The 26,738-nt window shown below is 39.3% G+C and overlaps 1 protein-coding gene across 1 annotated transcript in view; it reads right to left on the reverse strand.

The window, feature by feature from the left end:
- Positions 1-26,738, reverse strand: part of LOC118768257 (meiosis inhibitor protein 1-like) — a 193,508-nt gene that overhangs the window by 53,443 nt on the left and 113,327 nt on the right. Inside the window, exons 8-10 of the mRNA XM_036514370.1 lie at positions 24,673-24,718; positions 20,057-20,127; positions 15,137-15,236 (exon numbers count right to left, since the gene is read on the reverse strand). Coding sequence (XP_036370263.1) covers positions 15,137-15,236; positions 20,057-20,127; positions 24,673-24,718 — 217 coding nt within the window. The remainder of the gene's footprint in view (positions 1-15,136; positions 15,237-20,056; positions 20,128-24,672; positions 24,719-26,738) is intronic.

Genomic DNA, 26,738 nt, shown 5'->3' on the forward strand with positions numbered 1-26,738 from the left:
TTGTTGCTGTATGATAAAACTTAATATCTATTTAATCAGTGAGATATTAGACTAAATCAGTTGAAGATCAGACAACAGACTCAGTAGTTGTCAGTTTGTATTCTGTCATTTGGAACCTCAACACAGGAGAGTCTCTTTTTCAAGTATGGACTTTATGAAATTTTACTCATCCTACATTGAAGGACAAATCTTTCAATTTACAATATATATATATTACCTATTATATACATTATATTATTTTTGTAATTTACTTAATCTTTACTTTTTAATTGTCATTTTAATTTTAACTTTTCTATGATATGCAATTTTCTAGATGGTGTAATTTAATTGTTAATTTTGAATCGATAAAAGGTGTTTTTTTCTAATATTTTATGTATATGTATGTATATATATATATATAATATATATATATATAGTGGTATAAATATCAACACAATTTTTTCTCCTTCCTCTTTTTTTTTCTTCCTCTCTTCCCTTCTCCAAACTCACAGACATCTACACACACACACACACACACACACACATACACACCTCCACAAAACAATCATAAAAGGAATTCTTCTCTAAACCCAAAAAACCATTTGACTACCCCTCATTAAACACACACACACACTCTCTCACAATGATAAAAAGAAATATAATTTATGGCCTACCTCCCCACCACCACACACTCAGTGACACTGTGAAATGGTCAAAACGGAGATTCTTTTTTCCCCAAGATCTTAGACCCCCCCCCCTTGGAGTCAACATCCTGTCCAGCAGACCAAAAAAATTATTTTCTTCTTCTTCCCTTTCCCTCCCCCTCATTTTCGGTAGTACTTATCCCAAATACAAAAACACACACACACACATACACACATTCTCTCTCTCAATTTCTCCTCATCCATCTCCCTCTTTTACTGTCTTATTTTCCTCCCCACCACTACAAACTCAATACCACTATAAAATGGTCAAAAACCCTTTCACACAGGAACTTAGTTTGATTTGAAAACCCCACTAGAATGGGAGAAAGCGCTAATACATGATCTAAGTTATATGAAGTATAAAAAAATGTAATATACAAATAAATATCTGTAAATATAAACCATCCGATTTTCTGAGTACCTCATTTCTTCTAAGATATATATATATATATCTTATATATAAAAGTGAAGTTGTGTGTCTGTCTCCTACGATTTAGATTCCTAACTACTCCCACATTTTGCGGTGCAGTTTAACCAAAACCGGGTATCTTATAGTCGTGATTCATATCGAGCCCTTCTGGGTATTAGCGCACGTCTACGATGAGTCTACGATTTAAAAAAAATGTACCATCATTTTTTCCATTTTAATGCATTTTTTCGTTATTATATAAGGGAAGTAACTCTCTAAAAATGTCTGATGAGCCAACGATTAAAAAAAAAATTTACCATAATTTTTTTTCCATTTTTAATGCATTTTTTTTGTTATTTTTTTGCTATAACTCTCTAAAAATGCTTATATAGTTATTTCCCTTACAAACCCGAGCAACGCCGGGCGATACTGCTAGTATATATATATACACGCTGGGCTTATTCCAGTTTCCGTCTATCAAATCTACCCACAAGGTTTTGGTTGGCCTGAGGCCATAGTAGATGGCACTTGCCCAACGTACCGCGCAGTGGGACTGAACCTGGAACCATGTGGTTGGATAGCAAGCGTCTTACATGACAGTCACACCTGCACCTGTCATGGTAGTCATTCCAGTTGTGGCCACCTCGTCTTTTATTGATATCAAGAACCGCAATGTATCATTTCCTTTTCTAATCTGTGAAGTGATATTTGAGAGAGATTTAGCTGCAATTTTTAGCAGGTCAATCCAGCGCAGAGGTCAACTTCATAGCATCATGTTTACGATATAAGAGAAATAGTCTAAAGGGCAGGTAAACCATGTCCTTGTAAATGAATTGTTTCCCTTAGAACATAACTTTACTCAATTTTTGCGTGTGTGTCGCAATTTATTTATAACAAATTTCACAATGGCCTGAAAAAGTGGACATAAAAAGATGACAGTGATGTTGAGGATGATGATAAAAATAATAATAATAATAATAATAATAATTGTGTACAGTGCTCAGGTGCACTACAACTCATCTAAAGTGTGTATATATAATCAGGTGTAGTTTCGGCGGATATCGGAAAGCATGAGGGCCTTAAAGGATGCAGTGTCATGGCAGTCAACAACTGACGCAGGCAGTTTATTCCATGCTTCAGCAACTCTGAGTGTGAAGAAATTTTTCCGAAAGTCATGGGAGCTGTGTTGTTTTCTGACTTTGTAGGCATGTCCACATGTGTTAGACACATGGAGATCAAAAAGGTGTTCAGTGTTGTTGTTGGTGAGGTGGTTGATAACTTTGTGGCTGTTTACCAAGTCCGTCGCCAGACGCCGGAGCTTCAGTGAATCCATGCCCAGGGAAACAAGGCGCTCAGAATATGTTAGGTGTCTGATGGAGGGTATGCGTTTGGTTGCACGTCTCTGGACAGATTCCAGGAGGTCAATGTTCTGAGCTAATCCTTTCTACCATTGACACAAAAACTGAAATTTTGTTGGGGAGGGGTCAAGTCAGTTACATCGACGCCAATGTTTCACTGCTACTTAATTTATTGAGCCCAAAAGGATGAAAGGCAAAGTCAACTTCGGAGGAAAAGATGATGAGAACAATGAGGATGAATGTGATGAGGAAGATCATGATGTGTAGCAGGAAGGTGTGGGTATGTGGTAAGAGGCTTGCTTCCCAACCACATGGTTCTTGGTTCAGTCCCACTGTGTGACACCTTGGGTAAGTGCTTTCTATTACAATCTTGGGCCAACCAAAGCCTTGTGAGTGTATTTAGTAGACGGAAACTGAAAGAAGCCTGTCGTTTATATACATGTATGTGTATGTGCCTTTGCATATGTGTGTGTGTCTGTTTTTGTCCCCACCTCCATCACTGTTTGACAACGAGTGTTGGTGTGTTTACATCCCCGTAACTTAGCAGTTTGGCAAAAGAAACCGATAGCATAAGTACTAGGCTATAAAAAATAAGTCCTGCGGTCGATTTGTGTGACTAAAACCTTTCAAGGTAGTGCTCCAGCATGGCCGCAATCAAATGATTGAAACAAGTCCCACTGTGTGACACCTTAGACAAATGTCTTCTACTATAGCCCAGAAGCCAATGAAAGCCTTGTGCGTGGATTTAGTAGATGGAGACTGAAAGAAGCCCATTGTATATATACATGTGTGTGTATGTGTGTGTGTATACATTAGTCTTTGTCTTTGTCCCCCCCACCACTTCTTGACAACTGTTGTTAGTGTCTATGTTCCTGTAACTTAGCAGTTTGGCAAAAGAGACCCATAGAGTAAGTTATTTATTTATGTGCCCTTTTCAAGCCTAGCCAGGCTCATGGGCCCGGTTTTCCAGTTTCTGTGGCGTATATGTTCCCCCAAGCTGGACGGGATGCCAGTCCATCGCAGCGTTACTCAAGAAACAGTAAGAAAGAGTGAGAGAAAGTTGGGGCGAAAGAGTACAACAGGGGTCACCACCACCCCCTGCTGGAGCCTCATGGAGCTTTAGGTGTTTTTGCTCAATAAACACGCACAACACCCGGTCTGGGAATCGAAACCGCGATCCTCTGACTGCGAGTCCGCTGCCCTAACCACTGGGCCATTGCGCCTCCACATAGAATAAGTATCGGGCATTAAAAAGGAAAAGTACTTGAAGTTGATTCATTCAACTGAAAAATTGTCCAAGGAGGTGCTCTAGCATGGTCGCAGTCTAATGACTGAAACAAGTAAAATTCTTTAATCATATTAAGTGGTGACTGTAATGCGATCTATTGTAGCAGATATATTTCGTATCCTCTGCATACTCCCAAATGTCTGCCTAGAGGGCAAATTGAAATAATCCCAGTATGTTACTGGTACTTCATCTTATGGACCACACTAACATGAAATGCAACGTCGACCCCATCATTATAGTACTTTGTGTTCTTCAAGACCAGGCCAGCAGTGATAGAGAAGATACATCATCTTACTTTTGTCTTTCACTTGTTTCACCTATTAGACTGTGGCCATGTTGGGGCACCACCTTGAAGAGTTTTAGTTAACTAAATCAACCCCAGTACTTTTATCTTTACAAGCCTGGTACTTACTCTATTAGTCTCTTTTCCAAACCTGTAGGTTATGGGGAAATAAGCACAACAACGCCAATTGTCAAGTGGTGATGGGAAACACACACATATATATACATGATGGGCTTCTTCCAGTTTCTTATTTCTTTATAGCCCACAAGGGGATAAACATAGAGGGGACAAACAAGGACAAACAAATGGATTAAGTGTGTAACTGGTACTTAATTTATTGACCCCAAAAGGATGAAAGGGAAAGTCGACCTCGGCGGAATTTGAACTCAGAATGTAATGGCAGATGAAATACCTATTTCTTTACTACTCACAAGGGGCTAAACACACAGAGGGAAAACAAGGACATACAAACGGATTAAGTCGATTATATCAACCCCAGTGCGTAACTGGTACTTAATTTATCGACCCCGAAAGGATGAAAGGCAAAGTCGACCTTGGTGGAACTTGAACTCAGAAGGTAAAGGCAGACGAAATACCGCTAAACATTTCGTCCAGCGTGATAACGTTTCTGCCAACTCGCCACCTTTCAGTTTCTATCTATTAAATCCACTTCTTTCAGTTTCTATCTACCAAATCTACTCCCAAGGCTTTTGGTCGGCCTGAGGCTATAGTAGAAGACACTTTGAGGTTGGGAAGCAAGCTTTATAATTGACAGTCTGAATAGTTAATGGCAGCTAAAAAGTAAAAGCTGTGCTTTAGCCCCAGGTAACACTATCAACAAAATGTTCCCCTCATGACCATCCCAACTTTTATTCAGGCATAGTGTATCTAGGATTACATCATGAAATGCATATTGTTGTAATCACTATTAAGGGATATGATGATTATATAGTCCCATAAGGCGGCGAGCTGGCAGAAATGTTAGCATGCTTAGCAGTATTTCATCTGTCGCTACGTTCTGAGTTCAAATTCTGCAGAGGTCGACTTTGCCTTTCATCCTTTTGGGGTCGATTAAATAAGTACCAGTTACGGACTGGGGTCGATATAATCGACTTAATCCGTTTGTCTGTCCTTGTTTGTCCTCTCTGTGTTTAACCCCTTGTGGGTAGTAAAGAAATAGGTATTTCGTCTGTCTACATTGAGTTAAAATTCCAACGGGGTCAACTTTGCCTTTCATCCCTTTGGGGTCGATAAATTAAGTACCATTTGTGTACTGGGGTCGATGTAATGGACTGCCCCCCCTCTCCCAAATTTCGGTCCTTGTGCCTAAACTAGAAAATATTATTATTGATGTTAAGACCTACAGCGCCTCTTTTCCTTTTTTAATCTGTGAGGTGATATTTGAGGGAGGTTTAGCTGCAATTTTTACTAGGTCAATCCCGCATAGAGGTCACCTTCATAGCATCATGTTTACAATACAAAAGGAAGTAGTCTAAAGGGCAGATAAACCATAAGTCCTTGTAAATGAATTGTCTCCCTTAGAACACAACTTTACTCAATTTGTGCGTGTGTGTCGCAATTTCTCCGCGAATCTTTTCTTTTTTCCTTTACTTGCTTCAGTCATTAGACTGTGACCATGCTGGAGCACCGTCTTGCGAAGTTTTCAGTTGAACGAATCGAGCCCTGTACATTTTTTGAAGCCTGGTACTTATTATATCGGTGTCTTTTGTCGAACTACTAACTTACGTGGACGAAATTACACCAACCCAAGGGGATGATGCTGTGGTGAGGGACACACACACACACACACACACGTATATATATATATATATATATATATATTTATAAATTGGTTGGTTGGCTGCGTCTTGTGTTTCCAAGTCTGCAATCCAGTTAATTTTCCTGGGTGTTTGAACCGCAGATGGCTCCGCAATCCAAATGTTGCACGAAACATACGGGGGTATTGTAGACAGGGGATAGAAGGGGCTGGTCTGGAAAGGAGAAGGTGCTGCTTTCTCTCCCATCTCTTGGGTTCAGCTCTTGGAACTCGGGCTTTCTCGAAGTCCGCAGAACCCATTTTGATGGTGTGTCTCCAGAGGGGGTCTGTTTGCCGAGATATATTCCCAGTGCTTTTCAGGGTTGATTTGAGCTGGTCCTTGTACCACCTCAAGGGGACACAACGAGGACATTTTCCTCTAGACAGTTCACCGTCGAGACAGATCTTGGGAAGGCGATGTTCATTCATCCGACGGACGTGACCTGACCTTCGGAGATGATGTTCAATGATCAAGGCTTCGATGCTCAGGAGATCTGATCTTTCAAGCACAGAATTGTTAGTGATGCGATCTTCCCAGTTGATGTTTAGGATTGAGTGAAGTTTGGATTGATGGAAGCGCTCTAGTTTCTTCATGTCCTTACGGTAAACAGTCCAGGTTTCACACCCGTACAGCAGAGTTGATACGACAATTACCCGATAGACCATGAGCTTCGTTTTGAATGTCAGATCCTTGTTGCAAAAGACCCTGGTTTTGAGACGACCAAAAGAGGCATGACCTGATTGGATGTGATGTTTGATATCCTTACCAGATCCTGCAGTTGGTGATAGAAAACGTCCAAGACTGCAGAAATCCTCGATGACCTCAATTGATACACACACACACACACACACATATATATCTATATATATATATATATTATATATATATATATATATATATATATATTTATAAATTGGTTGGTTGGCTGCGTCTCGTGTTTCCGAGCCTGCAATCCAGTTAATTTTCCTGGGTGTTTGAACCGCAGATGGCTCCGCAATCCAAGGGTTGCATGAAACATACAGGGACATTGTGGACAAGGAATAGAAGGGCTGGTCTGGAAAGGAGAAGGCGCTGCTTTCTCTCCCGTCTCTTGGGTTCAGTTCTTGCAACATGGGCTTTCTCGAAGTCCGCAGAACCCGTTTTGATGGTGTGTCTCCAGAGGGGGGTCTGTTTGCTGAGATATCTTCCCAGTGTGCGGGGTCGATGTTGGTGCTTTTCAGGGTTGACTTGAGTTGGTCGTTGTACCGCCTCAAGGGGGCTCCACGAGGACGTTTTCCTTCAGACAGTTCACCGTAGCAAAGGCGATGTTCATTCATCCGACAGATGTGACCTGACCATCGGAGACGATGTTCAATGATCAAGGCTTCTATGCTCAGGAGGCCTTATCTTTCAAGCACAGAGTTGTTGGTGATGCGATCTTCCCAGTTGATGTTCAGGATAGAGTGAAGTTTGGATTGATGGAAGCGCTGTAGTTTCTTCATGTCCTTACGGTAAACAGTCAAGGTTTCACACCTGTATAGCATAGTTGATACGACAATAACCCGATAGACCATGAGCTTCGTTTTGAATGTCAGATCCTTGTTGCAAAAGACCCTGGTTTTGAGACGACCAAAAGAGGCATGACCTGATTGGATGCGATGTTCGATATCCTTACCAAATCCTGCAGTGGGTGATAGAAAACTTCCAAGACAGCAGAAATCCTCAACGACCTCGATTGATATATACACACACACACACACACACACATATATATATACAGACACACATATATACATACATACATGCATAATATATATATATATATATATATATACAGACACACATACATACATACATACGTACGTATGTACATACATACACACACACCAACACACACACACATATATATATAATATACACAATATACACAAACGGGCTTCTTTCAGTTTTCCATCTACAAAAGGCCTTTGTTGGCCAGAGGCAATAGTAGTGGACACTCTGGGGTTGAACTAGGACCATGTGGTTAGAAGCAAGCTTCTTACCACAGGGCTTGAATGGTGAATGGCACCTAAAAGTAGAGGTTGTTCGTTATCACCAGGTAACACTTGATCCAGCAGACCTACCAATAAAATACTCCAATCATGACCATTCCAACTTTTATTCCGACATAGGTGTATCTAAGATTACAATCATGTAATGTATACTGTAGTAGTCACTATTGAGGAATAAAGTGGTTATTTAGCCCGAGGTCAGTCCTGATCAGGATACTCGCTCCTTTTTATCAGCCAGTGGACATGAGCAATTGAAATTAAGTGTTTTGTTCAAGAATACAATGCATCACCTGGTCCAGGAATTGAAACCACAATCTTGCAATCATCAGTCTAATACTCTAACACACTAATCCGAACCTTGACATGTGTTGTATACAGAGGGTAAGAATTAAGCACCAAACATGGGGTGACCAAGGAAGGAAATGAGATGCTTTGGCCAACCTATTTGGTTCATTGATTTGATGCTCACTTATTTGACATCAGACATTGTAATGATTCTCTTGTTCTCTCCTCTCCTTCTCCTGTCTCTCTCTCTGTTTATGTACATGGAGAGGGAAGGTGTTTATGTCAGTTGTGTTTAATTACTCTGCGTATGTAAGCAAAAGTAGGGTATTGTAGCCGCTCGTATTTGTCTGTGTGTTTGCAAAATTACTGGAAAACGGCTGAACGGATTTTCACCAAAATTGGCAGAAATACTCATTGAGTGATTGGCTCGAGCTCATTAAATTTTGGTTTGATGAATCAAAATGTGTGTTTTTTCTTTGTTACATATTCATAAACAATAAGCAGGGGAAATAACTATTGATGTCATTTTGTTGAAATATCAATTCGTCAGAGATTATTAAATCAAATTTTTATTTTATCCTCGTTAATAAATTGTAATGTCTAAGGAGTAATATATATACCAGAGCCACCGTAAAACTAGCCCTATGCTCCTTATGTGAGTAATTTGGACTAACCATACCAATCACATATTTTTACTAACGCCCAGCTCTTTTACTTCAAAGTTACTAATCACAACTTGGAGTGGTACATTCTTCACTGGGGAAAAAATTTAGTATTCACAACCATCTGTCCATCCCACTTCCTAACGCACACACACACACACTCACACACACAAGCACAAGCACATACACGCTCACACACACACATATACGCACAAACACACACATGCACACAAATACACACATATACACATGTACACAAACACACACATATACACAAGATGGGCTTCTTTCAGTTCCCGTCAAAAAAGGCTTTGATTGGCCTGAGGCAATAGTAGAGGACACTCTGGGGTTGAACTTAGGACCATGTGATTAGGAAGCAAGATTCTTATCACAGGGCCTGAATGGTGAATGGTAGCTAAAAGTAAAGGTTGTTCGTTAGCCCCAGGTAACACTTGATCCTGCAGACCTACCAATAAAATACTCCAATCATGACCATTCCAACTTTTATTCCGACATAGTGTATCTAAGATTACATCATGTAATGTATACTGTAGTAGTCACTATTGAGGAATAAAGTGGTTATTTAGCCCGAGGTCAGTCCTGATCAGGATACTCGCTCCTTTTTATCAGCTAGTGGACATGAGCAATATGAAAATTAAGTGTTTTGTTCAAGAATACAATGCATCACCTGGTCCAGGAATTGAAACCACAATCTTGCAATCATCAGTCTAATACTCTAAACACTAAGCCATGAACCTTGACATGTGTTGTATACGGAGGGTAAGAATTAAGCACCAAACATGGGGTGACCAAGGAAGGAAATGAGATGCTTTGGCCCAACCTATTTGGTTCATTGATTTGATGCTCACTTATTTGACATCAGACATTGTAATGATTCTCTTGTTCTCTCCTTCTCCGTCTCTCTCTCTGTTTATGTATACATGGAGAGGGAAGGTGTTTATGTCAGTTGTGTTTAATTACCCTGTGTATGTAAGCAAAAGTAGGGTATTGTAGCCGCTCGTATTTGTCTGTGTGTTTGCAAAATTACTGGAAAACGGCTGAACGGATTTTCACCAAAATTGGCAGAAATACTCATTGAGTGATTGGCTCGAACTCATTAAATTTTGGTTTGATGAATCAAAATGTGTTTTTTTTTTCTTTGTTACATATTCATAAATAATAAGCAGGAGAAATAACTCTTGATGTCATGTTGTGGAAATATCAATTCGTCAGAGATTATTAAATCAAATTTTATTTTATCCTTGTGTGCGCGCAGGGTATGTCTCATACCTCCGATGCTTTTTTTTTTTTTCGTTAATAAATTGTAATGTCTAAGGAGGAATATATATGCTAGAAAAACGTAAAACTGGCCCTATGCTCCTTACTGAGTAATTTGGACTAACCATACCAATCACATATTATTACTAACGCCCAGCTCTTTTACTTCAAAGTCACTAATCACAACCTGGAGTGGTACATTCTTCACTAGGGAAAAAATTTAGTATTCACAACCATCTGTCCATCCCACTTCCTAACGCACACACACACACACACATACATACATACACACACACAAGCACATACACACTTACACACACACATATACGCACAAACACACATGCACACAAATACACACATATACACAAACACACACATATACACCTGCACACAAATACACACATATACACATATATATACCTGCACACACACACACACACTAACACAATCAAACACATACACACACAAACATGTATGTATATATATATTAGTGTATGTGTGTGGGTGTATATATGATCGTTTTTCTGTGTAGACTCAACATATGGCAACAAGGATATATTATGGTGTTCACAGATAGATTATATACACAATATACAATCTATGTGAGCTGAGTTAATACAAACGTGTGTTGATATGTGTGTATATATTCCTACCTGTGTTTGTGTGTGTATATATATATATATATATATATATACGTGTGTGTGTATGAAGGAAAGGGTATAAGATATCAAGGTGCCATGCCCATATATGGCAGTCCACCTACAACCACACTTGCTGCTGCTGCTGCCATAGGCTCACTTCCTGTTCCTGTGTTTGCTCAAGTCATAAACATGTTACCGTAGCAACAACTCACATAAACTGCCAAAACTTGCCAGCTGTAAAATATATAGTGGAAGTGAGTCGTGGTGGCTGTGGTGGTGATGGTGATGGTGGTGTTTGTAATGGTAGTGGTAGTGGTAATGATGGTGGTGGTTGTGATGGTGATGTATAGTTGTTATGGTGGTGGTGGTAGTAGTTGTTGTGGTGATTATCGTGTCTGTGATGGTGGTAGCTGTGATGGTGGTGGTCGTGGTGGTGGTGGTTGTGATGGTGGTGGTAATCCAGTGGTGTAGTGGTAGATTGTGTGATGGTTGAGACTGACCGAAATATTGGTTTCAAATTTTGGCACAAGGCCAGAAATTTCAGAGGAGGGTGTAAGTCAATTACATCGACTCCAGTATCCAACTGGTTCTTATTTTTATCGACACTAAAAGGATGAAAGGCATAGTCAACCTTGTTGGAATTTGAACTCAGAACAGAAGATGAATATAATGCTACTAAGCATTTCACCCAGTGTGTTAATGATTCTGCCAGTTTGCCACCTTACTCTACTCTTTTACTTGTTTCAGTCATTTGACTGTGGCCATGCTGGAGCACCACCTTTAATCAAGCAACTCGACCCCAGGACTTATTCTTTTGTAAGCCCAGTACTTATTCTATCGATCTCTTTTGCTGAACCGCTAAGTAACGGGGACATAAACACACCAGCATCGGTTGTCAAGCAATGCTAGGGGGATAAACACAGACACACAAACACACACACATATATACGACAGGCTTCTTTCAGTTTCCGTTTACAAGGCTTTGGTAGGCCCGAGGCTATAGTAGAAAACACTTGCCCAAGGTGCCATGATGTGGGACTGAACCTGGAACCATGTGGTTGGTAAGCAAGCTACTTCCCACACACCTTAATAATAATAATCTGTTATACTATAGGCACAAGGCCTGAAGTTTTTGGCAAGAGGGGTTAGATTGATTACATTGACTCCAGTACTTAACTGGTACTTAATTTATCAACCCTGAAAGGATGAAAGGCAAAGTTGATCTTGGTACAATTTGAACTTAGAATGTAAAAACAGAAAAAAACCCAACTATATTTAAAACTGGACAGTAGGGGGGAGAGATTTTTTACGATTTTTGATTTCATGCTGGTAGTGCAGAAAAGTTGTGAATGGACATCAAAATAATGGGTAAAATCTCAGAACTTTGTGACAATATCTTCTGTCTCTACAAATGCATGGGAAAATGGAAAAAATGGAAAAAAAAAGACCACCTCTACTTATTTATTACCTACTAGCTGACCACGTACCATCAATAATGATGGCTAATTGTAGTATCGTATATATAAATAAGGTACAAAATAATCACACATACAAACATTCACATACTTCCCTTGTACACGCACACATATACTCATAGAGTTGAAATACTGATTTTTTCACCCCTTCCTTCCTTATTCATCTATCACCCGTTCCTTTCGCTCATTGCTCTTACTTTCTCTCACTCCCCCTCAGTCAGGGCTATTACTCTCACTACTCCTCCTTCACTGAATTACTATTTTCTCTCCTCATCTGCGTCTGGCATGACTCTGGATAAATTTATAAAAACACCACGCTTGTTTTTATATTAGATGAAATACAGTTTTCCTTGTATCTTCTTCGGGTAGCTTTTAAATGACTGTGATGAAATTACTCTAAAATACAACTTAAACATATCTTTTCTGTTACTTCCTCTTCTGCCTCCACAAAGACAGACAGGGTGGTCTGTAATTTACATCTACATGAAAAATTTTCTGAATCTGATAATTTACAGTATTTTTGCATATTTTGAGGCATTTGTAGAGGCAGAAGATGAAGTTATAGGCAAAAAACATGTTGGAGTAATTTCTTCACAGTCATTTAAAAGCTACCTGAAGAAGATGCAAGGAAAACTGTTTTTATAGTTAATAGAGGTGCCGGAGTGGCTGTGTGGTAAGTAGCTTGCTTGCCAACCACATGGTTCCGGGTTCAGTCCCACTGCATGGAACATGGGCAAGTGTCTTCTACTATATCCTCGGGCCGACCAAAGCCTTGTGAGTGGATTTGGTAGAAGGAAACTGAAAGCAGTCCGTCATGTATAAGTATATATATATGTATGTGTGTATATATGTTTGTGTCTGTGTTTATCCCCACAACATCGCTTGACAACTGATGGTGGTGTTTTTACGTCCCCGTAACTTAACGGTTCAGCAAAAGAGATAGAATAAGTACTAGGCTTACAAAGAATAAGTCCTGGTGTCAATTTGCCTGACTATAGGTGGTACTCCAGCATGGCTGCAGTCAAATGATTGAAACAAGTATAAGAGTAAGAGAGAGAGAGAGTATGGATGAAATACCACTAAGCCTTTTGCCTGGTGGGCTAACACTTCTTTTATACACTAGGCACAAGGCACAAAATTTTGGGGCCAGCCGATTAATTTATCGACCCCAAAAGGATGAAAGGCAAAGTCGGCCCTGGTGGAATTTGAACTTAGAACATAAAGACAGACAGAATACCACTAAGTATTTCACCCGGTATACTAACAATTCTGTCGGCTCACTACCTTAACAAACCGAAATCCTGAGCACACTCTTTTGTATTCAACAAATACATATAATTATTGATATCACTTAATTACATAATCAAGGTAATTGCATAGGGCAAAGTCAATGTTAATTAAAGCATAAGATTGTGTTTTTTAATTCTCAATAAAAAAAAAGTTTGTGGAATGTTCAGTGTTTATTTGATGTCTTCTATCTTTTACTCGTTTCAGTCATTATACAGCGGCCATGCTGGGGCACCGCCTTGAAGAATTTTTAGTCCAGTACCTATTGTTTTTTTTAAACCCTGGTACTTAGTCTATCAGTCTCTTTTGCTGAATTGTTAAGTTATGGGGATGTATGCTAAACACAACAACATCATTTGTCAAATGGTGGTGGAGGACAAACACAGAGACACACATACACATAAATATCATAATCGTCATTTAATGTCTGCCTTCCATGCTAGCATGGGTGAATAAATACATATATATATATATATATATATATATATTATATATATTCTATATATATATATATATATATATATATTTTGTTCCAATACTTTGGAGTCTGCCCTTTTTTTCAGATATATGAACTACTGATGACATACATACATACATATACATACATATATATATACATTTATGTATATATATATATATAAATAAATATAAATGTATGTATATATATATATAAATATAAATGTATGTGTATATATATATATATATATATATATATATATATATCTGTAAATATAATATGTGACAATTATTCGGTAGCCATGATAAAACTCTGAGTTTCGGATGTTGGGGCGGAAACCCATGCCGCCATGTCTTCAGTTATCCGCCCATCGAAAAAATGCCCTTAGAGTTTTATCATGGCTACTGAATGATTGTCACATATTATATTTATATGTAAATTCCTCTATTTACATAATATCAAGGTCTTTTTAATTTTTTTGTTGTCTTACCATTTCTATCAATATATATATAAGATGGGATCCTTTCAGTTTCCATCTACCAAATCCACTCACAAGGTTTTGGTCGCCCGAAAGCTACAATATAAGACACTTGGCCAAGGTGCCACACAGTGGGGCTGAATCCGAAAACATGTTGGGAATTAAGCTTCTTGGCACACAGTCATTAGCACGCTTAATGACTTATGAATAAAAAGATTCTAAAAGCTACTCTTTATGTGATAAAATGACTGTAGTCAGTATTTCAAGTAAAAAAAAAAAGATAACTATTAAATGAGACTATCCCAGTAGATGACTGGTACTTAATTTTATGAACCTAGAAAAATTAAAGATAAAGTTTGACTCCATTTTCTGCTATAATTCCATTCACATCCAGGATGTTTCATAGGAAAATTAAATCTACCCCAGTATTTCACTACTATTTTATCTTATCAACCCTATCTGTCTGTCTGTCTGTCTGTCTGTCTGTCTGTCTGTCTGTCCGTCCGTCCATCCGTTCGTCCGTCCGTCCGTCCGTCCGTCCGTCCGTCCGTCCGTCTATCTATCTATCTATCTATCTATCTATCTATCTATCTATATATATATTTACACACAGACACAAACTAAAATGGTCAGTTGTAGATATAGCAGAATGACAATACAGCTATGACCACCACTACTGTCCCTGCAACAGTAACAACTACCTACCTCTGTAATATATTACGCAACAAGATCAGTCCATCTACAAGCAGTTTCTTCTGGTTCATTTGTTGTAAGGTATTGAGTGCAGAAATTATGGAGTCTATTCCTGCAGATAAGAAAGATAAGGGTGACAGATACAAAGAAAACATGTATATATATATATATATATATATATATATAAAATTTAATAAGGGTAGAAATTGATATTAATCAATTAAAACCAGTGGCCTAGCATATTAAAGAAATCCGAAGATTAAAATATTTTTTACATACAAAATTTAAAGGACTGACCACTAAAAGTGGACAGTCAATATGCTAGATATAGACGCCAAAATTGCTATTTTCCACGAAGAATGTGTTCTCAAGAAAAAACTCAGCACGAAATTAAAGTGTAAAAAATAAGCAAGACAAATGAAAATATACGAAATCAAAAACGATTATATATATATATATATATTTATTCTTTTACTTGAGGACAAATACAGACGCAAAGACACACACACATAGATACACACACACAACAGGATTCTTTCAGTTTCCATCTACCAAATCCACTCACAAAGCTTTGGTTGGCCTGAGGCTAGAGTAGAAGACAATTGCCCAAGGTACAAGTTTTTCTCAAAAATGCTAAGAGTAAAAGATGTTTTATATGACACATTCTACCAGTGTCCGAAGTTTGAAAGTGTTTAGTTACAAAAAAATAATTTTTAAATCTGTAGATCAAAGGTAAAGATCCAAATACTGTAGGTTAAACAAAGGCTCCGTGAAGGTTCATAAGATCCATCCAATGAGATGTCTGCACTCAGAGGTCAGTTTAGTCATGTGACTAATGAAAGATGCATTGTTTGACATCATTAGTCCTAAGTCCTGTAAGTCATAAGCACGTTGAATCATTGTGTAGACAAGTGACAAGTCCCTTAAATCCTTGGGGGTCAATAGGGCATTTCAGCCATGCAGTTATCTAGGGTGAGAAAGCCTGGCAGAGCTGATCCCTCTTCAGGCTAAACTCATTTTTATAGCTGAGTGGATTGGAGCAATTTGAAATGAAGTGTTTTGCCCAAGAATACAACAGATTGCCCGGTCCAGAGATTGAAACCACAATCTTACCATCATGAATCCAACTCTCTAACCACTAAGCGACATGCCACCGCTAGTGGTACACATTTCTACAGCTGAGAGGAATGGAGCAACATGAAATGAAGCGTTTTGCTCAAGAACACAATGCATTGCCCAGTCCAGAGATCGAAACCACAATCTTACGATTATGAGTTCAACACCCTAACCATTAAGCCACATACCCCCTTGTGTTATCTGATGTCAAATCATGTGATTGGTGTGTATTTCTTCATAATGAAGAATTTGAAATATTGCTGCTTTAAATTTCATTTTTTTTTATAGGCGCAGGAGTGGCTGTGTGGTAAGTAGCTTGCTTATGAACCACAGTTCTGGGTTCAGTCCCACTGTGTGGCATCTTGGGCAAGCATCTTCTACTATAGCCTCGGGCTGACCAAAGCCTTGTGAGTGGATTTGGTAGATGGAAACTGTATGTGTGTGTGAGTGTATATTTGTGTTTACATCGCTGGTGTGTTTATGTCCCCGTAACTTAGCGGTTCAGCAAAAGAGACCGCTAGAATAAGTACTAGGCTTACAGAGAATAAGTCCTGAGGTCGATTTGCTCGAATAAAGGTGGTGCTCCAGCATGGCCACAATCAAATGACTGAAACAAGTAAAAGAGTAATTGTTTGGCGACAGTTCTTCAAGATCAGTTCATGAATTTTCATGAAGTTTTCAGGGGGTCAACGACAGCTCTGAACAAAGTTGGTCTTCAAGCAACAAGTGACCATTTCCTAAAGCATGAAAACTACTTATAAACTTGTGTTTTGCTCGTGGCAGTTACGGGGATGTAAACACATCAGCATCGGTTGTCAAGTGATGTTGGGGGGGAGGGACAAACATCATCAGCATTTAGTGTCCACTTTCCATGCTGGCATGGGTTGGACGGTTCAACTGGGGTCTGGGAAGCCAGAAGGCTACACCAGGCCCAGTCTGATCTGGCAATGTTTCTAAGGCTGGATGCCCTTCTTAACACCAACCACACCATGAGTGTAGTGGGTGCTTTTTACGTGCCACTGGCACAGGTGCCAAACGAGGCTGGCAAATGGCCATGATCAGATGGTGCTTTTTACGTGCCACCGGCACGGAGGCCAGGCGAGGCTGGCACTGATACACAAATATATATGCACACACATACATATATATATACATATATATATACCAGTATATATACATATATACTGGTGATGAAAGCTGGGGCTATGGCTACAACCTGGAAACAAAGCAGCAATCAAGTCAACGGATGTATTCAATGACATCACACCACAAAAAAGTTCACTGTCAAGACGATGCTGATTTATTTCATCGATGCAAAAGGATTGTCCACACAAAATTTGTTCCTCCTGGTCAAATTATCAATCAGACATTTTATTTGGCAATTGTGAAGCATATGAGACAAAAATGCCCTGACCTGTGGCTAAGCGGAGAGTGGTGGTTTTATCATAACAATGTGACTGAGCACACCACTTTGAGTGTGAGACAGTTTTTGACCAAAAATGGCCTGATCCTACCCTTCCTATTAATTTGATCTTGCTCCCTGAAACCTTTTTTTTGTTTCCCTGAATGAAAAAAGTCCTTAAAGGAAAACGTTTTGCAGATGTGGAAGAGGAGTAGAAAAAAACTATGGAGGCATTAAAAGGCATCACTTCGCAAGAGTTCCAGCACTGCTTTGAACATTGCTTCCATGATCAATCTTGTGAAAATGCTTTAGCAAAATCCAAGGTATATGCAGTCAGTTTCCATTCCTCACAAGAGATTATTAAGAATAGTATTATGGTGTTGTGATAGTTGTGACGGGCAACTTTATCTCAGGCCAATCTGGTTAAGTGTAGATGATTTTTGTGTAGCAAAACGGAAAAGAACTTTTCTTTTATATAAGATATTTTTAGATCCATTTCAATGTTCTTTGTTTTCCTTTTTTACTTAATGTTATCTGCCGAGAAAATCTGTTTTTTTTAGATGTTTTGTTAGTTTGGTTCTGTTATGCATTAGTATCCGTTCATCTCATAGAACTGAACTCTCATGGGAATAGGCATGTTTATATGAGGTTTCCAACAGATCTTGATTAAGTCTTCGTACAGAAATTTCACTCTCTCGTTAACACAGAGGTTGCCAATATGTTTGTTTTGAGGATTTCAGTTTTGATTTCCTTCTACTAGGCCTTCCGGAAATTCAAGTTCACAAGGGGTGAGTCATGTTTGATGTTATTTGTATGTGTTGCCCTCTTTGAACCATATATAGATAATTGTATAATGTTGCAGTCCCAAACAGCTGCTGGCATGACCTGAGTGATGTGAATGAAGTCTGTATTGGTGGTAAGCCTAAGCTGAATATGCCATTCCCCCTAGGTGGACGGGTAATAATTTGTTGCATGAAGAAGTCTTTAGTGGTATCGGGGAAAGTATTCTTATCTCTCCTGTTTAGTTGTTTAGTTTCATGTTGGATACAGTCCTCAGTTCAGCTGAAACTAGGGAAATTAAAGTCCTCTGTTAAAAGTACATTGGCCTGTGGGCTGGCCTCACTTAGGGTTTAACTTATATTTCTTTACTACCCACAAGGGACTAAACATGGAAGGGACAAACAAGGACAGACAAAGGGAGTAAGTCGATTACATTGACCCCAGTGCGAAACTGGTACTTTATTTATTGACCCCGAAAGGAGGAAAGGCAAAGTCGACCTTGGCGGAATTTTAACTCAGAATGTAACGACAGACGAAATACCACTAAGCATTTCGCTCGATGCGCTAACGTTTCTGCCAGCATTTTAACTTATGTGTGACAAAACACCCCAGAAGTTACCTCCATGGTTAATTACATCAGGAGGATGGTAGGTAATGCCTATGATCAAATTGAGGTCAATCACATGCATTATTAGTATACTTCACACTGTGTTGGAGTGGGAGAGGAGGACATTTGTTGCTTCTGCAGTCAGTTCTGTGTAGTACATAACCCAACATATATACTTTCACATTCAACGTGTCTGGGTCTAACGCATTTCACTAAGTGCTAAACATATTCTTTTCTCTGTATGCAAGTTCTTCGAGATATGATACTTTAATGATGGAAGGCAAGGTTTATGATATCGGAGAAATATCGTCTCCTTCAATCATCCTTTTCTTGTTCTTTATGTAGTTCAGTCTTCCGGCAGGCAAAGAGAAAAGACTTCAAGCATAAATGCTATTTACAACTGGTTTATTTTAACGAAAGGTGAAGTGTGCTGCTCTCAGCTGCCATCCTAAGCTCTGATAGTGCGGGTGCAAATTACCTCCAGCCAGTGGTGTGTTCAGCAAGCGCTGCTGTGAGGTGGCGCCAAAAAAGAGAGATTTGAAGAGGGTTTTCCCTTTATATAGTTTTCTATCGCGAGCCTCGTTGTGATCTCGTGCATGGCAAATGGATGCAGGTGAGGTCTCACACCAGTCTCGGAGATGGCAATGGCTGCCGCCAGATCTCATCCATTATGGTGCTGACTGCTTGTGCCGCTACAGTACTTTTGTTCGATTTGTGAAGTGTAAATATATGTAATGTATGTAAATATGCAGCATGGAATTTTGTCAGTGAACACGTTGCGATCTTAAAGCGCCGAAAATATTTTGGCAAATTAAATTTAAATGTTGAAGTGAATCTAACAGTTTTTGTGTGTTTCTTAAATAGTTTATAAACACCTTCCATGCTGCAATTGTTTATATATATACACACATATATATATACATATGAAATGAACTGGCTCAAACAGACAACAAATCATGATGATGATGATTATTATCATATCACCATGGTGATAGCAATGACCAAGTTGCCTTTGTGATCAACTTACCATAAACTGAATGAAAGTGACTAAAAAACGTTGGTACTTCAGACAAAAGAGTCAGACACTGAAATAAAAGCCTGAAAAATAAATTAGAAACACTTCAATAAAATAATAATAAAAAACTACACCAAATAAAGAAGAGAAATGGAAAATATTGCAAAGATATAAAATATTAAATCTCCATAAAATTCACAGAATGAAACAAATCTTTCAAAAATGCAGCAGAAATTAACAGACATAAAAGGCAAAATCAAATATTGGTTTCCAATTTTGGTAGAAGGCCAATAATTTTGGGTGAGTGGGTAAGTCAATTGCATCGACCCCTGTACTCAACTGGAATTTATTCTATTGACCCTAAAAGAATGAAAACGAAAGTTGACTGAGTTGACCCCAAGTGATTTTCATTGTCTCTGTTGTATAAGGAAGCCACGTGGGGAGAGAAGAGAGAGAGGTAGAGGTAGAGGGATAGAAGAATTAAGGAAGGGCAAAAGAAAAATGAAAGAGACACAGTGAAGTGAAAGAGGGAGAGTGAATAGAATGAACGAAGTGTGAAAGGGCTGAAAGAAAGAAGGAAAGAAAGAAAGAATACAAAGAACAATAGAGTCATACAAAATTTAGATATATATATACTTACATATAAGAGACCAAAGTGTACATACCCTGCTATATTTTATATATAAAAAAAAACAAAAATGGGACAAGAATGCAAAACATCCAGACAGTTAGGTGAAACAAAAAAAAAAAAGGAAAACAAAATATCCAGACAGACAATACAAGGAAAACAAGGACGGATCATTCGGAGTTTTCTATCCTCAGTCGAGTTCCAGATTATCTTTGCAATTTCAGCTGATTATACTCGAGATTGCTCCAATCTGCCCAGTCCCAAGGGAAAATAAGCTAAGAGCATTACATTCCTTGGAAGAAAGCAGTGAATGTATATGAAACAAGGATGAAATGACGGGCTTCTTTCAGTTTCTGTCTACCAAATCCACTCACAAGGCTTTGGTCAGCCTGAGGTCATAGTGGAAAACACTTGCCCAAGGTGCCACACTGTGGTACTGAACTCAGAACCATGTGGTTGGGAAGCAAGCTTCTTACCAAGTAGCCACTCCTGTCAAAAATTCTGCCAGCTCACTACCAAATTTTGTCACAAGGACAGTAATTTCGGAGGAGAGGTTAAGTTGATTACATTCAACCCCAGTATTCAACTGGTACTTATTTTATCAACCTGAATGTTTGAAAGGCAAAGACAACCTCAACTGAATTTGAACTCAGAACATAAAGATGGATGAAATGTCACTAAGCAAAAGGTGGTGCTCCAGCATGGCCATAGTCAAATGATTGAAACAAGTAAAAGAATAAAAGAATAAAGCATTTTGCCCAGCATGCTAACGATTCTGCCAGCTTGCCGCCTTAACTAACTGATACACAGGTTTCAAATTTTGGCACAAGGCCAGCAATTACAGGGGTGGGGTTAAGTTGATTACATCTATCCCAGTACTTAACTAGTACATATTTTATCAACCCCGAAAGGACGAAAGGTAAAGTTGACTTTGGTGGAATTTGAACACAGAATGTAAAGTTAGACAAAATGCTGTTAAGTATTTTGCCCAGCATTCTAACAATTCTGCCAGCTGACTGCCTTAGGCGAAATTAATATTAATGAAAGATTTATAATAACTTAAAATAAATTGAAACAATAAAAGAATAAAAGTGCTGAAAATATTTTTATATCATTAATCGTTTACTTCTTTCAGTCATGGAACTGTAGCCATGCTGGAGCAACAGCATGAAGTTGTTTAGTTGAACAAATTAACCCCAGTACATATTTTTATGTTTGGTACATATTGTAGTGGTCTCTTTACTGAACTGGAGATGTAAACAAACCAACACTGGTTTTCAAGCAGTGAGAAGAGGTGGCTAGGCACAGGTGTGGCTGTGTGGTAAAAGGTGGCGAGCTGGCAGAAACGTTAGCATGCTGGGCGAAATGCTCAAGCAGTATTTTGTCTGCCGTTACATTCCGAGTTCAAATTCCGCCAAGGTCGACTTTGCCTTTCATCCTTTCGGGGTCGATAAATTAAGTACCTGTTATGCACTGGAGTCGATGTAATCGACTTAATCCCTTTGTTTTTCCCCTCTATGTTTAGCCCCTTGTGGGCAATAAAGAAATAAGAAACTGAAAGAAGCCTGTCATGTATACAATGAATCGACCCCAATAATCACCTTTTGTTAAGTCTGGTGCTTATTCTATCATTTATTTTTGCTGAGCCACTCAGGCTTCTTTCAGTTTCCATGTACCAAATCCACTCACAAGGCTTTGGTTAGATCAGTCTATGGTAAAAGACACTCCCACAAATGCCAAGCAGTGGAAACAAACCCAAAACTGATAGAATAAGGACCAGACTTAACAAAAGGTGATTACTGGGGTTGATTCATTATATACATGACAGGCTTCTTTCAGTTTCTATCTACCAAATTGTCCACAAGGGGCTAAACATAGAGGGGAAAAACAAAGGGATTAAGTCAATTATATCGATCCCAGTGTGTAACTGGTACTTAATTTATCGACCCCCAAAAAGATGAAAGGCAAACTTGACCTTGGCGGAATTTGAACTCAGAACGTTACGGTAGACGAAATACCTATTTCTTTACTACCCACAAGGGGCTAAACACAGAGAGGACACACAAGGACAGACAAACAGATTAAGTCGATTATATTGACCCCAGTGCATAACTGGTAGTTATTTAATCGACCCTGAAAGGATGAAAGCAAAGTTGACCTTGGCGGAATTTGAACTCAGAACGTAACGGCAGATGAAATATCGCTAAGCATTTTGCCCGGTGTGCTAATGATTCTGCCAGCTCACTGCCTTACTTCTTTCAGTTTCTATCTACCAAATCTTCTTAGATAGCTTTGGTCAGCCTGAGGATATAGTAGAAGACACTTGCCCAGTGTTCAAGAGAGTGGGACAAAACCTGGAATCATGTGGTTGGAAAGCAAACTTCTTACCAAACTACCATACAAGTCTGGTTTTTTCATTCTTTTCTTTTTGCTTTTGATCAGTATTGAACCACAAAACTCAGGAAAGGGTCTTAGTTATAAGTATAACAAACAAAAATACAGTTTCCATCTTAAATATATTTTGCTCACAAGTATTGATCAACCCAAGGCTAAATGGTATAAGACAAACTTGCTCAACATGCCACACATGCATGGATCAAACCCAGAAGCAAAGGGTTGTGGAGTAAGGTTCTTAACACATTAACTGCTACAGCCTGTCACTAAAACTTACCGGTGATGCCACGTATTTCACGTGGTCACATTGCATGCTATTTAATTACAAGAAGATATAATTTTTTTTACATTTTTATATTTCATAATTAAACTTTAATATTTAACACTCATGTTATTTAAATACCCTCAAAACCATGTCGAGCATCATCATCATCGTTTAATGTTTGCTTTTACATGTTGGCATGTGGCTTAGTGGTTAGGGTGTCAGCATCATGATCGTAAGATTGTGGTTTCGATTCCTGGACCGGGCGACATATTGTGTTCTTGAGCAAAACACTTCATTTCACGTTGCTCCAGTCCACTCAGCTGGCAAAAATGAGTAACGCTGCGATGGACTGGCGTCCCATCCAGCTGGGGAGCACATATGCCATGGAAACTGGGCCTGTAGTGATGCTACTGTGTAGGGTTCAGCACGCATGCGCAGAATGAGACTACTTCCAGGTGGCCACCGGAAGTCTTCCCCATGCGCATGTGCGGGAAACGATCCCTTAGGCCCGCTAAACTCAAATCCTTCTCTCTGGCAAGACAGCCGACGCGAACAGACGTGCATTTCGTAGACTCTGATAACCTCACCGACTTAGCCGCGAACGACATCGAACCACTTCAACAAACGAACAAGAAGAAGCTGTACATCAGAGGCTGTCGTTCTCCCATCAGATATACTTACGCCATCGCAATTAATAAACAAACTGCTGTCTTTCACCCATAACCTGACTTCGTCTGTTATGTCTTACTAAATTGTATGTGACTGGATCGGATCGACACCCTTTCAGTGAAACGATAACAGATCCTGTTACAGGCCCATGAGCCTGGCTAGGCTTTAAAAGGGTGCATTTATATTATTTTTTTTTTACATGTTGGCATGGATTGGTCAGTTTGACATGGAGCCGGCAAGCAGGGAGCTGTCCAGATTCCAACTGTCTGCTTTAGCATGGCTTCTATGACTGGATGCCCTTCATAAAACAAACCATTTAATGGAGTGTGCCAGGCGCTTTTTACCTGTCACTGGCACGTGTGTGTTTACACAGCACTGGTATGGGTGCTTTTTAAGTGGCCCCAGCACCTGAAAGGACAACCTTGTATGTGTGGAAGACAGTGATTTTACTTAGCTTGAGAATAAAGTATTTTCTCAAATTATGAAAATGTACCACCAAGGGAGCTTATGGTGGTTGTGTGAAGTTTGCAAGGATCCACCTGTGGAACACGTGGCAGTTAACGTGTTAATCACACAGGTATGCATGCACAGGGTTAGATAGGTAGATCAAATCTTATAGAGTAGTTATTAATGACCAATATGGCAGGGTAAGCAAGTAGGAAGATATCTTACCTTATATGGTAGCTATTTCTGCTATAAAGCCTCTCAAAGAGTAATTCTGGAGAAAAAAAAAACAATATATAAATTTATGATAAGTTAAAATGGCATAGTTTTGGTGAAGCATTGTGTAGTATAACTTTAGAGAGATTTGTTGCAAAAGGTTGGAACAATGTAAGAAGATACGAAGTAAAAGGGAAAGGAAAGCGAAACAAAGTTGCAGTTTTAGTTTGTATTTCTATATACCGTAAATCCTCGAGTATAATCTGCATTTTTTTCCCAAAATTTAAAGGTCAAAATCCCTAGTGAGTATTATACACTAGGTTAGAAATGAAAATTATTTCCTAAGCAATGTCCAAGTCTCTATTTGCTGCCCCGCAATGTTTATTCAGAAGCATTTTGTGATGTCGGGCGCGAAAATACCTTAAGCTAAGCCTGAAAGCAATGAAGTCATAAAAGAATCATCCATAACTTGCAGTAAGCAACATTTATTAAACATTATTACTGTTATTTCTTTATTTTCTGCAAACAAAATGCACAAAAAAGCTACACGTTTGCATTATGTTATATGTACAATAATAATAAAGGACGTTACCGTATAAATTTTTACAAACCAAGGACGTTATATAGACCTCCTTGACTCAAGTTAGAGAAGGGGTGCGTATTATACACAAGCCTTAGGTTTTTAAGAGGTACATCCCTCTAAAAATCCCCTGCGTGTTATACTCAAGGGCGGACTATACTCGAGGATTTACGGTATTGGGATCATGACCCCTTTTCCATTTCCTTTTTTCAAATGTCCTGATTTTTTCTTCCCTTTTTTCTGTTTCTTTGTTTCTTGGTATTTAAATGTTACTAATAAAATTTCTGAAATTATATGAAGGCTTCTCTCTCTCTCCTGAGTAGAGAAGTGTTTTGCCTGTCTCTAATTTGATCTCTCCGAAAGAGTTCCACCTTACTTCACACATGCCGAATAGCGTGAGGCGATACTGGTGCCTCTCCCTCAACACTTGTGTGATTCGACAGAGTGTCAAACACCGACCTGTGGGAAAGAGCTAACCAGGAGCCCATACATGTTCAGATTAGATGAAGGAAATGGAGATGGATCGGGGACACACTGCAGAAAGAACCCTCAAATGTGATACGACAAGCACTTGACTGTAACCCGCAGGAGAAAAGGAAGCAAGGACACCCGAAGCAAACATGGAAGTGGAGCATTTTGGATGAGCTCAGGAGCACAGGCCTGACATGGGAAGCAGTCAAGAAACATGCAAATGACCGCAAAAAGTGGAAAACAACTGCTGAGGCCCTATGCTCTACAAGGGGTAAAAAGAACTGAGAGAGGGAGAGAGAGAGAGAGAGAGAGAGAGAGAGAGAGAGAGAGAGGAGAGATGAAGAGAGAGAGAGAGAGAGAGGGAGAGAGAGAGAGGGAGGATGAGAGGGGGGAGGAGAGAGAAAGAGAGAGAGAGAGAGAGAGAGAGAGAGAGAGAGAGAGAGAGAGAGAGAGAGAGAGAGAGAGAGAGAGAGGCCTTTATATAATTTCAGAAATTTTATTGATAACATTTAAATACCAAGAAACAAAGAAAAAAAAGAAAGAAAAAGAAAAAAGAAAAAAAGGGGGTGGTTAAGCAGTGGAAGGTGGAGAGGGAGGGTCAATGGGCCACACAAATAGCATGCTCATCCACACTCAATGGTCATGACAGTGATGGCATTGATAGGAGAATAGCAGAGGCACATGAAAAGCACCTTTCGGCATTGGGCCTTACAGATGCTGGTGACACGTGAAAAGCCCCTTCAAGTGTTGGGCTCCATGGAGGAAATAATGAACGACTGAGACCTTTGGCATTATGACATGCCTGAGAAGAAGCCTGATCCATCAAGCCAAATAAAATCGCAGTCATGGTATAGATACTGGTGTCATGCAAATGGCACCTGTGCTGGTGGCACATAAAAGCACCCATTTCACTCTCAGAGGGGCTGGCATTGGGAAGAGCATCCAGCCATAGAAACCATGCCAAATCAGACTGAAGCCTGGTACAGCTTTCCAGCTTGCCAGCCCTGGTCAAACCATCCAACCCATG

Source organism: Octopus sinensis, linkage group LG27 (assembly GCF_006345805.1).
Source record: "Octopus sinensis linkage group LG27, ASM634580v1, whole genome shotgun sequence".
Taxonomy (NCBI): domain Eukaryota; kingdom Metazoa; phylum Mollusca; class Cephalopoda; order Octopoda; family Octopodidae; genus Octopus; species Octopus sinensis.